The sequence below is a fragment of the Peromyscus leucopus genome, chromosome 8b (genome assembly GCF_004664715.2).
Source record: "Peromyscus leucopus breed LL Stock chromosome 8b, UCI_PerLeu_2.1, whole genome shotgun sequence".
NCBI classification, from domain to species: domain Eukaryota; kingdom Metazoa; phylum Chordata; class Mammalia; order Rodentia; family Cricetidae; genus Peromyscus; species Peromyscus leucopus.
In genome coordinates, this window is record NC_051086.1 from 103,836,838 (window position 1) to 103,852,281 (window position 15,444).

General features: G+C 47.4%; 1 protein-coding gene across 1 annotated transcript in view; it reads right to left on the minus strand.

The window, feature by feature from the left end:
- Positions 1–1,288: 1,288 nt before the first annotated feature.
- Positions 1,289–15,444, minus strand: part of LOC114688093 (E3 ubiquitin-protein ligase RNF213-like) — a 96,017-nt gene continuing 81,861 nt past the window's right edge. Inside the window, 12 exon segments of the mRNA XM_037201201.1 lie at positions 1,289–1,875; positions 3,994–4,172; positions 4,263–4,352; positions 4,933–5,127; positions 5,812–5,889; positions 6,921–7,122; positions 7,336–7,516; positions 8,249–8,332; positions 8,576–8,708; positions 11,113–11,364; positions 12,419–12,510; positions 14,792–14,972. Of these exon segments, the coding sequence (XP_037057096.1) occupies positions 1,722–1,875; positions 3,994–4,172; positions 4,263–4,352; positions 4,933–5,127; positions 5,812–5,889; positions 6,921–7,122; positions 7,336–7,516; positions 8,249–8,332; positions 8,576–8,708; positions 11,113–11,364; positions 12,419–12,510; positions 14,792–14,972 (1,821 nt within the window). The 3' untranslated portion in view covers positions 1,289–1,721.

The window sequence follows — 15,444 nt, forward strand, 5'->3', positions numbered from 1 at the left end:
GGTGAGTGCCAGGAAGAGGATTAGTCCAGAGGGATCAGGGGACCCAGAGTGGATTGTAACACCAAGAGGCAACACTGTCAGCCAGAAAGGCAGCGCAGTACCAGGTGGGCTCGTTTCCAGCCTTCTCTCGAACTGCTTGGTACTCAGCCTTGGCTGAGACTCAAGAAAGGGCCAGATATGTGTACTCAGGGAAGTGAAGACCACATTGAATGCTCATTGGACAGCTACACAGTCAGTAACTCTCTACAGCATTCCCCAAATACCTTTCTTTTTAACAGTGCTAAGCAACTGAACTTTACCCTGAGTCATAGTCCCAGCACCCAAATACCTCTGACCAAAGCTTACACTAGCACACTTTCATTTGAACTCTCATGATATGAGATGTGGAAAGTGCTTTGGACATCAGTCTACCATGCTTTATTGCTGATTGTCACCTTTCCCATTTGCCATGCTGCGGAGAAAACACAGGACATTGCATAGGGTGGGCAAGTACTCTAGCACCTACCTATAGTCACTGCTCTCCAATTTATTCATTGTTCTATGCTCCTAGTCCAGTGTTCTTGTCGTGGAACATTATTTTAAGATTTGTTACATTTGTTTATGCTGTGGAACATTTATTTAATGATGCAAACAAAGATGTATTACATTCTTTTATGTTGCATTTGCTTAACTCTGTGAAGCCTGTCTAAAACAACTGATGGTCTAATAAAGAGCTGAATGGCCAATAGCAAGGCAGGAGAAAGGACTGGTGTGGTTGGCAGGCAGAGAGAATAAATAGGAGGATAAATCTGGGAGAAAAAAAGAAAGGATCAAGAGAAAAGGAGGAGAACACCAGGGGCCAGCCATCCAGCTACACAGCAAGCCACAGAGTAAGAAGTAAAGAAAGGTACACAGAAATAAAGAAGGTAAAAGCCCAGAGGCAAAAAGTAGATGGGATAATTTAAAGTTAAGAAAAGCTGGCTAGAAATAAGCCAAGCTAAGGCTGGTCATTTATAATTAAGAATAAGCCTCCATGTGTGATTCATTTGGGAGCTAGCTTGTGGGCCCCCGAAAGAGTAAAGAGCCAAAGAGTTAAAACAACCAACTGTCCTTCCCATTCAGTGTTTGGCTTTATTTCCTTGTAATTTGGCAGTGACTTATGGTTGGGTTGACATTAGCTCTTGTTCATGTGGCCTTACAGCTTGTACAAACACCTTGGGTTTCCATGGGTTAGTGTGGGTGGCCATTTTCAGTGTGGCAATTTTCATACAGCTTGGAAACAAAGAAATATGTGTGCAGTACTCAAAACTTAAGGGACTAGAAGAACAAATGCATGTATTCTTTCTGCACATAGATAGTAGAACAGAAAAAATGCACCACCCCTGTGTTCTCTTTATGCAGTCAAGTGGTGGCCATGAAACATGAGGTAAGAGGCTGGCAGCCTTAAGAGGATCAGTGTTGGTCAGGAGCTGACTGTGATTCTCTTTGTTTCTTCTGAAATGTACAAGAGGCAGTTGATTACCAATTTTCTATAGCCATGCCCGAGGAAGTTTTGGAACAGGCACATGTTCCAGAAATAGCATGGCTCTCAAAAAGTCATCAGCTTGTGTGGTGTGTCTAAGCTTTGAATCCAGTGCAGCGTCCACACTTTCCTTCACACAAAGGCCACAGCCTGTGTTGGGATCTGTTAATGGAGGAGGGGAAGACCTTCCTTTCCAGCCATGTTTGAAGACTGAGATGCTCTACCTCGCTTGCCGGTCCTGCTTTCGTGTGGCAGCAGCTTTCCACACTGAGATGCAGCTGGACATGAGGATCTCTTCTGGGAACTGGGATTCCACTTCTGGAAGGACATCGCTCTCTTTAGTCTCCATGTAACTTACTAGAGTGTCCTTGAGGCTGTGAAACCAAGGGACAAGAGAGAGTTCTGTGACATCACAGCCCATCCAGTGGACCAACATACCAGCCAAGACCAGACATGCTGAGAATCTTAGTTAGGCCAAGAGCTAAACTCCTGTACTGGTGTGGAAGCCCAGGGCCGACCCTCCTGTGGAGGGAGCTGGCCTCACAGCAGAGCTAGATGGCTCTTGGCATGGCTAATGTGAATAGTGGGGCCATGTGGAAAAATCAAGCCTCACCATTGTATTCTCTTACTCTTATAGTAAGAGACTGCAAATTCTAGAAAGGAGAACAGGGCTAGTATTTTAAGTCTAGGCCAGTAGAGACTTTTCATCTAAGTTTAGAGAATACAGATGTACATAGGCATACGCCATATAATATTCTGGAAGGAAAGAGAAAATATAAAATGATGACTGAGGAAAGCTGGCGTTTGAATGTTTAGAGGAACAGGCAGCATATGCCTATCACCCCAGCTTTTAGAAGGGAGACTGAGTTCTTTGCCTGCTTGGGCTGCAAGACCTTGTCTCAAAAAGCAGAAAGACAGGAGAAAGGTCACAGTTCAGTCCTTGCCTCACACCACACATAACTGGCCAATAAAACAAACGTGTGGTGTAGCAGCAGAAAACATGAGGCTGTTTTATATCCTGGGCATGATGAGGCAGACTCTTGCTTGTGTGTTTCCCTATAGATACTTTATAAGAAAAATCAACAGATTTCACTTGATAAACTTAAAGCTTGAGATCATTTATATAATGCTGACAAAAGGTTCATTTCTGTTCTATACAAAGAACTTTTCAAACCATTATGAGATAAACAGCCAGGGCTGGAGAGATGCCTTAGTGATTTTAAGCACTGGCTGTTCTATCAGAGAGCCCAGGTTTGATTCTCAGCACCCACATGGTGGCTCACACCATCTCTCTAACTCCAGTTCCAGGTGATCAGAATCCTTCTGACCACCCAGGGAATCAGGCATTAAAGTGGTGCACAGGCTTATATGCAGGGAAAACACACAAACACATGTAATAAAAGTTTGAAAAGAGATAAACAGTGCCCAAATTAAGCAAAAACAATAGAGAACATCATTCACGAATGACTGATGAGTGTAAAATGTGCCCAGCCATTAAGTGCCTCCACAGTAGGGATGTGCACATGAAAAGGAGAAGCTGGTGTTGGAGCGTTAGATCGACATACTTGGAAGAGACGGCTAATCGTGTTCTGTAGACTTTTCACACCACTGTGGCTTTTAATTAACTTTACAGTGAACACTGGTTTGACATAGTAAGTCTACTTGTTATAAGGAGAATGTATGAGTTTGTTTGTAGTTTTCATGTATCTGCTTCTAACTCCTGAGAACCAGGATTACTGGTGTGTGTTACCATGGCCATCTCTGCAGCACTGAGGAAGGAATCCAGGGCTCTGTGCATGCTAGGCAAACACTCTACCAATGAGCTACATCCCCAGCCTTCCTTCCTGTTTGCCTGCCCTTCCTGTGTGTGGTATGTACATGTTTGTGCATGTGTATCCAGAGGCCAGAGGACAGCATTGTGTATCTTACTCTATCACTTCCCACTTTCTCTTTGAGACAGGATCTCTTACTGAACATGGAACTTACTTTTTTGCCAGCTGGCCAGCAAGTTCCCAGGACCTGCCTGTCTTCCTCTACCACACCCCTGGTGCTGGGGATATAGGCATATGTCGTCATACCCACACTTTGAGTGGGTGCCAGGGATCTAAACACAAGTCCCCATGCTTGTACAACCAGCAAACCTGCTGGGCCATTTCCCTAACCTCCGACCATCAAATAGAAAACTCAAGAAATTAAAACCAACGAAGCCTGGAGTGGTGGCACACGCTTTAATCCCAGCACTCAGGAGGCAGAGGAAGATGGATCCCTGAGTTGAGACTAGCCTGGTCTGTAGAATTTAGAGTTCCAGGACAGCCAGAGCTACACAGAGAAATCCTGTCTTGACAAACTGAAAACCAAAACCACAGGAACAAAAATACCAAATGCATGGACAATGAGCAGAAAAGGGGTCTTGGGTAAGTTAGGACTAGCTTCAAGTCCAGGGGAAGCCACTGGACAGCTGAGCATTCTGCCAGCAGCATACAAGGCCATACCTCCATCTGGGGTTGAAGCTGCTTTCAGCCTTGGGGCCTCTGAGTTTCAGCACAATCATCTCATGGAGCTCCAGGAGGAAGGCGTCCAGGCCTGCCTCATTCAGAAATGTGCGGAGGAGCCTGGCATGCTGTGGACTGAGGTCCTCTTTGTACTTCACATCAATTTCCCGAAACACCTCCTGAAGCGAAGGACCAACAAGTGGACATTAAGACCTGGGGGACCTGGGTGCTTCCTGCTCCCTCCACAGTGGAAAGCAAGTGAAACTCACTTTCTTCAGCCGCAGCTGCTGTTCTGACTTATGTGCAGATAGGAACTGCCAGAGGGCAATGACATGTCTGAGCTGACATCTGTCTAAGACCTGAAAGAGACACACAACCTCAGTGGAAGGCACAAGTCCCACATGTGTCACCCATGTGTCACACCATAGGCACATCCTCCCCCCCATTTCTGTCTTGAGCACATTCTGTTCCCCTTGTTGTGGGACAGTCTTCTCCACAAGTTCACCTGGCCCATCCTTAACAGTCTCCTCATTCTGCAGCAACAGTCATGACATCACACACTGCAGACCTGCAGTGCTCACAGATGGTGAGCTCAGCCCAGATGGTCAGCATGGACCATGCGTTAGTTACTCTGCTGTCTCAAGTGTGATGTGTGCATGGTGGACCGATTGTGTGAGGAATGCTCTTGATTTTTCTCTTTTCCGGGGTTCCTACATTGATACATGGTGGAATTAGGTAGGAAGCCATGCCGATTTCCCATGTAATACTTTTCAACAGACACCCCTCCCCGTTCTGAGACATGGTCTTGCTTAGTACCCTACTATGGCTTGGAACGCACTCTGTAGCCCAGGCTTACCTTGAACTTGCAATCTTCCCGCCTCATCCTCCAGAGTACTGGGATGACTGGTATATACCACCAGGCTCAGCACTAGCACTTACCTTTGAAATCAGAGCTGTCTGATCACCCATCTGTAGGTTATCTTGAATGTACACATTCAGGTCCATGCCAGGATCCCCGCCAGCTGTGCTCAGGAAACGCAGGGTGACTTCTATGATAGACAGAGCTTCACAGGCATCACTGTAGGACTGCAGCTGTCCACGGATGGCACTGATGGCTGAGTTGGTGAGTGGGTTCTGGGAGCAAAATGCAAGGTTAGGGTTATGGTTGGGCTTCTTGTTTCTCATCAGGAGAGAAGAGCTTAGCCTTGTCGTTGCTCAAGCTAGAGCTGGGACAGGCTCTCCAGAAAGCACACAGCCAACTCTCAGTGTACACTACATGCAGGCAGCCCTCCAGACTCCACAGAAATAGAGACAAACTCAGGGAACCTCAAAACAGCCCTATAGCCAGGCAGTGCTGGCGCACGCCTTTAGTCCCAGCATTCAGAAAGGAGAGGCAGGTGGATCTCTGTGAGTTCGAGCCCAACCTGGTCTACAGAGCTAGTTCCAACACAGCCAGGACTGCACAAAGAAACCCTGTCTTGAAAAAAAAACCCAATAAAACAAAACAAAAACAACCATAGGAGGAGACATAGCTATTCGGCTCTTTCTCAGACTTGCTAGGAAAGAGCAGGGACACATTGAAGTTCTCTGGCTGTTTAGCCTCAGCGTACACAACTGTGATATGTTATTAAGAAACCTGCTCATCAGTGTGTTTAAACTGAACAAGAAAGTTTGTTGAACTGCTGCCCTGTTTCCCTGTGTAGACAGCCTGGGCTTACAGGAGTCCTGGGTTCTTCAAACACTGAGATGCCAGAGCTCACAGTAGACACAGGATGAGGCTGGAGCTATCTGTAGTGGATAAAGGGCTATCAAGTGCACCTGTGCCATTTTGTTCTTGATGCTCAAGAAGAGATGCTCGTAGTCCCAGTCACGTCTGTACACCAGGGTGGGTATGCCCTAAATCGAGAAAGAGACGTTCTTAGAGGTGAAATGCACAGTGGGCCCTCAGCTACTCACGGCCTTCCTGGGAAAGGCAGCATTGCTGTGGGATGTCTGCTGAAGACACTGTCTTTGGAAACAGTGACACACAGGTGCCAGCCCTGCTACCGTGGCTCCAAAGACACCGCCTGAGAGAACACTGCACTCCACTGCATACGCACGGGGTCCCGGGAGGACAGGTGGAGGGGGACAGCTCATTCTTCAGTAACTGTTCAGTGTAGACCTCAGACAACAGGGCTCTCAGAGTGAATCAGAAATAGCTCTAGGCGCCAACAGCCTAACTGGAGGCTATGCGATCAACTTGTGGATGTCTCTGGGAATAAGTAAACCTACATGTAATGTATCTGACTGGACTGGAAGGATCACCAGCTCTCCAGATGAGAGAACAGAGATGTGGCTCTGCCATTGTGTGCCGTGGGTGGCAGGAATCCTATGTGTAAGGGCAGACGAGTGAGTTAAGGTAATGGAAACTGAGCTGGAGCCAGGCCACAGGGCCTTTGGCGGCAGGGGAAGGGCGGCAGTAGGATGCCATGCAGGACATCCATAACAGAGATGATCCAGAGAGCAGCAGGACAATGGCCAAAGTGACAGGCTATGGCAGTTAGAGGATGAGGACACACAGAAGGCGCACTGGCCCCTGGGCATAGAATGCTGAGGACCAGGGCAACAATGGCAGAGTGGTAGAAATATATATATATATATATTATGGTAGAATATATATTAACTATGGTAGAAAAACTAAATGCTAAGTCCACTGAGACCAGAGGCTGCCTTTGGGAGACTGAGGTGCGGATTGTGGCACAAAGATCTTGAGATCACCACAGCCAGGAGACTGATGGCGCTGTGGCCATGCATGCTCTGGGTGGCAAGGAGATGATCCAGAGGGGATTGTGGGTGGTATAGTGCACACTTGTGTCCCTCAAAACATCCAAAGGGTCTCATTCCTTACAGACATACCAAGCACATAAGTAGAAGCAGGATCAGCCTACCTTGAGGGTCAGCCTGGGCTTGCCCTGGAGGAAGCGGCTGCTGATCTGCCGCTGGATCTTCTCTAGGTCAAACTCTTGTGAGGTTTCTCCACCCTGACGCACTTGGTACTGGCAGTTGGAGAGAATCAGTGGAGTCAGGTCCCGTTCCACCTCATAGCTGATGACATGCTGGTCAGTAACCTCAGAGGTATCTACAGAATAGCTGAGGGACACAGACACACAATTGCTATTGAGAGCAGACCCATGGGGACACGCCCTCTTCAGTTCCGTGGTCTGAGCAGGTGAAAGCTGTTTATCTATGGAGGATTCTGGAGAGAGCGGCTAAGGGAGGTCTGCCATGGAAGAGCAGAAGTTGGCAGGGACTCAGGAGCCTAGGGCTGGACAAGCGCCCCCATCAGTTGCCTTGTGCACACACCTGTTGTTTTCCTCAGAGAACTTCTGCACCATGTAGACCATGTGGTTGTGCAGGCTAATTAAGTAGCTGACTAAGGCAGTGGCACAGAGGCCCAGGCCCCGTCGACGTGGAAGGATGACCTCAAATTCAGCATCCAGATCCAACTCGGAGCGGCAGAAGTCTTCTGGTAGCTTGATCTCACCTGGAAATGACAGGGTTATTCCTTAGCGAGAGGATGCTGTTTCATCAAGGTGAGGGAAAGAGGCACACAGACTTGGTCCCAGCAGCTAACACAGAGCAGGGTGCTCGTTTGAAGGTCTTGCCTCTAACAGACATGCTGACAAGTTTTCAAGAGATGGATTCAAGAAGATGGAGGCTCTAATGCCATCATACTTCTGAGATCCTCTGTGCTGGCTAGTCTTATGTCAACTTGACACAAGCTAGAATTTAGAGTAGGGAGCCTCAATTGAGAAAATGCCTCCCCTCATAAGACCCAGCTGTAGGGCATTTTCTTAATTAGTGATTGATGGAGGAGGGCCAAGTCCATTGTGGGTGGTGCCATCCTTGGGCTGGTGGTCCTGGGTTTTATCACAAGGCAGGCTGAGCAAGCCGTGGGAGCTAGAGAGTAAGCAGCAGCCCTCCAAGGCCTCTGCATCAGCTCCTGCCTCCAGGTTTGTGCCCTGCTTAAGTTCCTGTCCTGACTTCCTTTGGTGATGAACAGTGCTGAGGCAGAAATAAGCCACATAACCCCTTCCTCCCCAACTTGCTTTTGGTCATCCTGTTTCATCACAGCACTAGTCACTCTAGGACAGCCTCTATCTGAAGACACCTAGAGAGCTTGCACGATGCTGGCTGTGACAGGTGGAGCTGAGTTTCGGAGCAGTGTGTGTGTAGCACATCCGGTTGGGACACTCTGCTGGGGGAGGACACTTACCATTGGTCTCCAGTGACCGCCTCAGCGCGTTCCATGTGGACAGAAAGACAGTGATCCGATCCTGGAACTGCTTTCTCAGCCCCTCTGTTGAGTAAAGCATTTGGTAAGAACCGTGACTACAACACAGCCAACTTCTGACCCACCCGGTACAAGCTCTGGACAGACCCAACTCTGCTTTCCTGCTGCAGCTGAGCTAGCTGGAATTAGTGTCACCTCACCTCATGCCGAAAGCTTAAGGCACATCACACCGGTTACTGAGCCCTCGTCCCTCCCTCTGTTAAACTTAGAGGGCCCTGATTTCCTTCTAGAGCTTGGGCAGAGTCATACCTGATGGGTGACTTCCAATAAAACCTCTGATGGAACTGTACTCCATTTCTGAAACATTCTGGAATCGTTTCACTAGATCTCTTTGCAGGGCCAAGATCTCAGGCAAGAATTTCACCAGCCTTAGTTCTGCTTCCTGCAGAAAGGAAGATGGTTTAGTAGCGATGCCTCTAATTTACCTAAGGAATGCTGTCAGGCATGTATACTTTGTGAGTGCTGGGGGATTAGTGTGCTGATTTCATTTGGTCAGAGTCCCATTTTACATAGTGATGTACCCTAGAATTTAGAAACAGGAAAAGGCTCACCCCATTCTTTCTGTAAGTACCCACAAATGGCTTGCAGTGTTACACTGTTCTACACACAGCCCACCCAGAGCCAAGCCTATGTGCTGAAATCCAATGGGACTGAATCCTGTCTCATCTGGTATGAAAAAAAAACTCACCCCAAGATGGACCAAATACCTAAATGTAAGACCCAAAACTGCCAGGAGAAAACAGGGGGAACATGCTGAAGTGAAGAGTGGTTTCTGGGCAGGAATCCAAAAGCACTAATTGACAAGTGGGGCTCTGCCAGACTGGAAACCTTCTGTTCTGTTCAGGAAAGGGAGCAGTCAATGGGGTGAAGACAGTCTACAGAAGAGAAGTAAAGGTTTACCTTTTGCCTTAAAAAGGATCATGTGCAGAGTATGTGAGGAACTCAAAAACAATCCGAACAATCCCATTAACAATGGGCAAATGATCTGAAAAGATACTTCTCAAAAGAAAAGATGGCCAGCAAGTATATGAAGAAACGCCACATATCACTAGTTATCAGAGACCAAGCAGAGCTGCACAGGATACCATCCCCGGCTTCCCTCATCAGCAGGCGAGTGAAGGAAAGAGCAAGTGGCAGATTCTGGCCAGGATGTGGAGAACGGAGCAACATTGAGGTTGAGTGTGAATTAGAACGGCTATTATGTCCAAGAGTATGGAGGGGCCTCAAAAACTTAAATGTTAATTTCCACAAGCCTAGCCTTCCCTCTGCTTATGTACTCAAAGGAAATGAGATCAACAGACCAAAGACACACATGCACATCCACGTTTTTCTGTGACGTTAGTAACAAGAGCTAAGACAGTTTCAGCCTAGATGTCTGTCAGCAGATGAATGGGCAGAGAATGTGTGGCATATATCTCAAAGGCAGACACTCAGACACAGAGCACAAGATGAATAAAATCTTGCTGTCTTCAGAAAAGTGGATACAGTTGGTTTAGGTCACTGTACATTTGTTTTTAAGATTTACTTTCATACATGAGTTCTATGCATGCTTGTCTGCATGCCAGAAGAGGGTATCAGATCCCATTATAGATGGTTGTGAGCTACCATGTGATTGCTAGAAATTAAACTTAGGTCCTCTGGAAGAGCAGCCAGTGCTCTTAACAGCTGAGCCATCTCTCCAGCTGTAAGAGGTCACTTTAGCAAATGCAATAAGTCAGAATCAGAAAGATAAATACCACACACTCATATGTACAGGCTAAGAGAAGTCGACTTAGAGGTAGGACAGTAATCACCATTCAACTCCACTGGTCTCCAGCATGATCCATGTGGACAGAGAAAGACAGTGATTTGATGATGTGACCACTTTCTCAGCCCATCTGTTGGGCAGCAGATGGAAGGAAGAGGCAGGATTCATCAGTGCATTCTCTGTGTATGTGTAGAAATGTAACATGGAAACCCTTATTGTATATATTTTATATTAATAATTATAATTATTAAAATTATGAAGATAAAGAAATGCCCATGTGACTGAGTGTGTGAGAAGGTGTAAGCAAAAGGCCAAGCAGTTAGTAGTGGCTATTGTTCCAAAGCCTCAGACCCGAGCTCCTTCAGGCAAAGAAAACTACCCAAGAGAAGTCAAAGCATTGACAGGAGGAGGTTACTTTAGTGAACACCAGGAGTTTCTGAATCACTGTGCTAGCCGCAAACACTGGTCCTCAGGGAAATAAAAAAAACCACTGTGGACGAGAAATCCAGTGGATCAGGAACTGTGTGTGTTTCTGGGTCTTAGACAGGATTGCTGCATCTCATAGCTCTCCAACCTGCTTCCAGCTCACATTCCCAACTTCAGTCTATGCCTAGAAGGTTCAAAGGTTGGGAGGAAGTCTTTATATTTTTTATAATATTTGCAGTCAGCACGCACTGCAGATAGCCATCCGCTCCAAGTCAAGAGGAAGAGACATGGCTCAAGACCTGTACCTTTGTTGTTGTTGCTGAGTGGCCAGGTAGCCTCCTGGCCCTCAAGTTCTCTTCAGATGACCACTGACCAACTCACATGTGTTTTACATGTGACTAAGCTTCAGACTGCCTGAGACTGTAGGCAAGGGCTGAAGACCTCCCTTTCTCCTGAGTCCGCTACCAACTTTCCATTAGAGCCACAGCACTGGCAGCTGCTCAGAGCTCTGGCCTAGGAACCACTGTTCTGAGCAAAGGTTCAGGGCTGCCTGGTTCCTGGGAATCCTCTGCACAGGAAAAGCAAGGCCCCCCAGGAGTCACTTGTACCTTACCTTCTGGAGGAAGTGCCAGAGAACAGGCACGGTTTCTTTGCCATTTTTCTGTTCCACAATATGCTGCAGGTACTCCACTGTGATCTTCTTCCTGCAGCTCCAAATCCTTGAGCAATGAACCACACTTTCTTGGGGCAAGTGAGACAGGAAGGTTGCTGGGTCCCCATATATGATTTTGGCCACGGGGTTGGAGCTGATGCGCTCATCTTGGCTGATAAGAGCATTTATAGCTGCCAAGTTTTTGTCAAGATGCTGGACAGAGAAAATGATACAGAATTCTCGACTGCAACACTGTTGCACACGGGCTGGGACACAGATAACTTTGTGGTGGTATTGTGTTCCCCAAAATATTGTGTACCTTAATAAATTTATCTGGGGTCAGAGAACAGACAGCCACTAGATACAAAGGCTAGAAAATGGTGGCACTCACACCTTTAATCCTAGCATTCCAGAGATAGAAATCCCTCTGGATCTCTGTGAGTTCAAGGCCACATTGGAAATAGCCAAGCATGGTGACACGCCTTTAATCCAAGAAAGCCAGCCTTTAATCCCAGGGAGTGGTGGTAGAAAGAAGAAAGATATATAAGGCGTGAGGACCAGAAACTAGAAGCATTTGGCTAGTTAAGCATTTGGCTGGTTAAGCATGTGGCTGGTTAAGCTTCAGGCTTTCGAGCATCACAGTTCAGCTGAGACCCATTCCGGATGAGGACTCAGAGGCCTCCAGTCTGAGGAGACAAGACCAGCTGAGGATCCAGCGAGGTGAGATAGCTGTGGCTTGTTCTGTCTCTCTGATCTACCAGCATGGACCCCAATAACTCGCCTCGGGTTTGATTTTATTAATAAGAATTTTTAGAATCCAGCTACATAACTTTACTGTGGCTCCCTCCTTATCTCCCTGTCCCATTGCTGGCTTCTATTACAATCCAACTGTACTTTGCTGCAGGGTTTCCCTCCCTGTATACAGGGGACTAAGAGGTCTGTACCCATTGCTCTTCTTTCATCCCCTTCCTCACTTCACTTATGGTATGCCTCCTTCCTCTCAGCCATGTTCTTATCTGACAGAAGAGCACTTCATCTCCAGCCGCTGTGCATCCTAGCGTGTCTCTCTATAGGACAGCAGGTCTGCTTCATACCCTCATCTCCTGCCATCCTCAGTGATGATAAACAGGCTATAGGTTGAGGATACTGAAATCTGAGGCTTAGTAGAGGCCCCTGCAGCCCTTCCCCAGGGATGATGGGCAAAGCCTGCTCAGCAGTTATGTGGGAGACCCTCCTCCTACTCTAGAGAAGTGACAGTCACACTCACCTCCAATTCAGGTAGAAGAAGAGCTTCAAAATGCTTCTCCCAGTCGTTTCTGCAACCTTTGGTTGACAATTCTGCACTAAAATTTAACTTCCCTACAAATAAAATAAGAATGTGTGGGTTGTCCTAAAACAAGAGCCATACAGCCTGCATACAGTAAGCACGGAATACTTGCCAACAGAACATTCCATGTAGGGGAAGTACCTTCCTAAGTACCCATAGCAGCCTGCATACAGTAAGCACAAAATAAGTGTCAACAGAATATTCCATCTGGGGGAAGTGAAGAACCAAAGCACCCCCATTTCAAGCAAGCCCATCACCCCAGCTTGAAACTGGCCTGAGTTTCAAGATTCTCAGAGCTGCTGACATAGGTCAAGGGACAAAGTCAGCATGTTTGAAGGACTATCTGGTGACAAATGATTGACCACAGAATGCTCAGTGCCGGAGGTAGTCTATACAGTTTGACAAACAACTGGTTAAAACTACAAAGTAAGATAACACAGAAATTCTGAAAAGCCCCTAAAACTTGAGCCAATCAGAATTGTACCCATACTAGCACCCCTAACTGATGTAACCTTATGGCTTTTGCCTTTAAAACCTGAGCATGCAGGGGGGCGGCCACCTCCTCTAGCCTCCGCTGTGTCAGGGTGCTCATCCAAGGTCCCTGCTGCGGCTTGAATTGAAATAAACCTTGTTTTTGCATTTCGGTGAGTTCCTGTCTCTGGTGGTCTCTTCAGGAGTCTCACACCCAAGGCACAACAGGAAGTACCTTCCTAAGTACCCTGAGGATGTTAACAGTCCCTGATGCAATCATCTGCTGCTGCCACCTTTGTGTCGACATCTCAACCTCAGTCAGTTCCTCTGATTCCATGTGGCTACCACAAAGCCATTCTGAACAAAAGTACCAAGAACAGAGTTTAAAATCCCAAGCTCTGGAGCAGTGACAGTAGCCCGTGCCACCACCAGCCACTCCAGCTGCTACCCCAGACCCCAGCCAGAGCAGGCAGGACCCGGGAGGGTGGGTGGTGTAGATCCCGAGGTAGTGGCAGGCTTCTAGGACTCCCTCACACCAAAACAATGGACTTTCAGGAAAATGAGGTTTTACTAAATAGTAAATACCCTGAAATCTGACTGGGGAGGCAGGCCAAGAGGAGTGAGGTTCCTGTTTGCAGGTGGCACTTTTTGTTGTTATTGCCTTATTTTAAAGTAACACGGTAGGTCAAGCATGGTGGCGCACGCCTTTAATCCCAGCATGCCTGAGGCAGAAGCAGGTGAACTCTCTGAGTTGAGGCCAGCCTGGTCTACAAACTAAGTTCCAGGACAGGCAAGGCTACACAGAGAAACTCTGTCTCAGAAAGACAACAGACAAAACCCCACAGTGGTCTAGAAGGTTGGTTTCATGGGTAAAGGCACTTGCTATGCAAGCCTGACAACCTGAGTTCTATCCCAGGACCCACAGAGAAGCTGTTATTCAGGTGCTTCAGGAGCTGGACGGAGCTGGTTTCAGGAGCATCGCATCCAAGCTCACAGGCCAGCTGGCCTTGACCATGCACAGCAGCAGCCCAAGAGAGACCTCCTCTCAACAAGGTGGAAGGTGAGGGCTAACTCTGAAAGTTGTCTTCTGCCGTACACAGGCGAGGCAAGTGTGCGCCCCCACCCTAATAAAGTAAACATACAGTGCTCTTCACACTGATGATTTGGGAGGCAGAAGCGGGTGGTCTCTGAGTCTGAGGCCAGCCTGGTCTCCAAGTGAGTTCCAGGACAGCCAGAGCTATTACACAGGGAAACCTCATCTCGGAAAACAAACAAAAATCCCAAACAAAGTCATTCTCAATGATGCCATCTCCAGTGACACTCATTACCTTTCTCAGTAGATTTAGACGGTTAGGACAGATGCATCAGCCCAGTGAGCAGTGCCTGTTTTTCTTGAGTAAGTAGTGTACATGGAAAAAGTCCATTGTCAACTACGGGGCTAGTGCACAGCCATGGGAGTCTCAGTAAAGAGCAGAAGCAAGGATAGTGACTGATTCTTGGGCACATGTCACCTGCTTTGGATGACATGTGTGTTTGCACTTGTGTGTTCTGAGAAGCAAAGGTCAAAGGTCCTTGTTAGATATGTGGGTGGGTGGGGCAACAGAGCAACCTCTTCACCCCAGTAAGAGTTCATGCTTTTTCTCCCATCCCATCTCTGTTTATTTGAAAAAGGATTTTACTGTGAAGCCCATACTGGTCTTGAACTCACAATACCCCTGCCTCAGCTTCCCAAGTACTAGGATTATGGTCACCATGCTTAGCTCAAGTTGAGTTTTCACTCACTGAGGAGGAGCCATGGGAAGTGATCCTCAGCCTAGCTTAGCCCTTGCCCACGTTGCTTACTCTGGCCAAACACAGGATGCTGCTCCTTGAGCAAACTGCACAGGGTGAGGTGTACCACGTGGATGGTCTCGTCTGCACTCCTGCCCAGCATCTTGGTTAGCTGTTCCAGGTTTCTCTGGATGTGCTGCTGCAGGAAGGCTTGTGGGTCCAGAACCTGAGGCTTAATGATCCTGATCAGGGCCTGGGAGCGAGGAAACAAATGTTCAGAACATCTCATGGACAGAGGAAATGTGAGCTCAGGAGAGGCCAGGAAGAGAAAGACACCAGCATCAAGTCAGAGGCTGTCTTCTAAGCTGTGTGATGTAACGGCAGAGGTGGAGGAGACAGGTAGAAGCAGGCTGTGGTCTTGTCTGACAGTAGATGACCTAACCTTGAACTTTCTGTCCTCTTGGCCAGTGTTGATATGAAGGAGATACAGCATGGATGACCTTGGCCTCCCCATGCTGCACTCTGAAAGTGGATTTGATCCTTACACTCTGTACAGATGAGATCTAGTCTCATAAACACAGAAAATTAGTTGGTGTCTGTTTTAAAAAGCTGGGCTAGGTATCATTCAGTGATAGAACTCTGACCTCTGGAGCACTGTGAAAAAATACTAATAAAAATGAAAAATGCTTGCTTGGTGGTGCATGCCTTTAATCCCAGCACTCAGG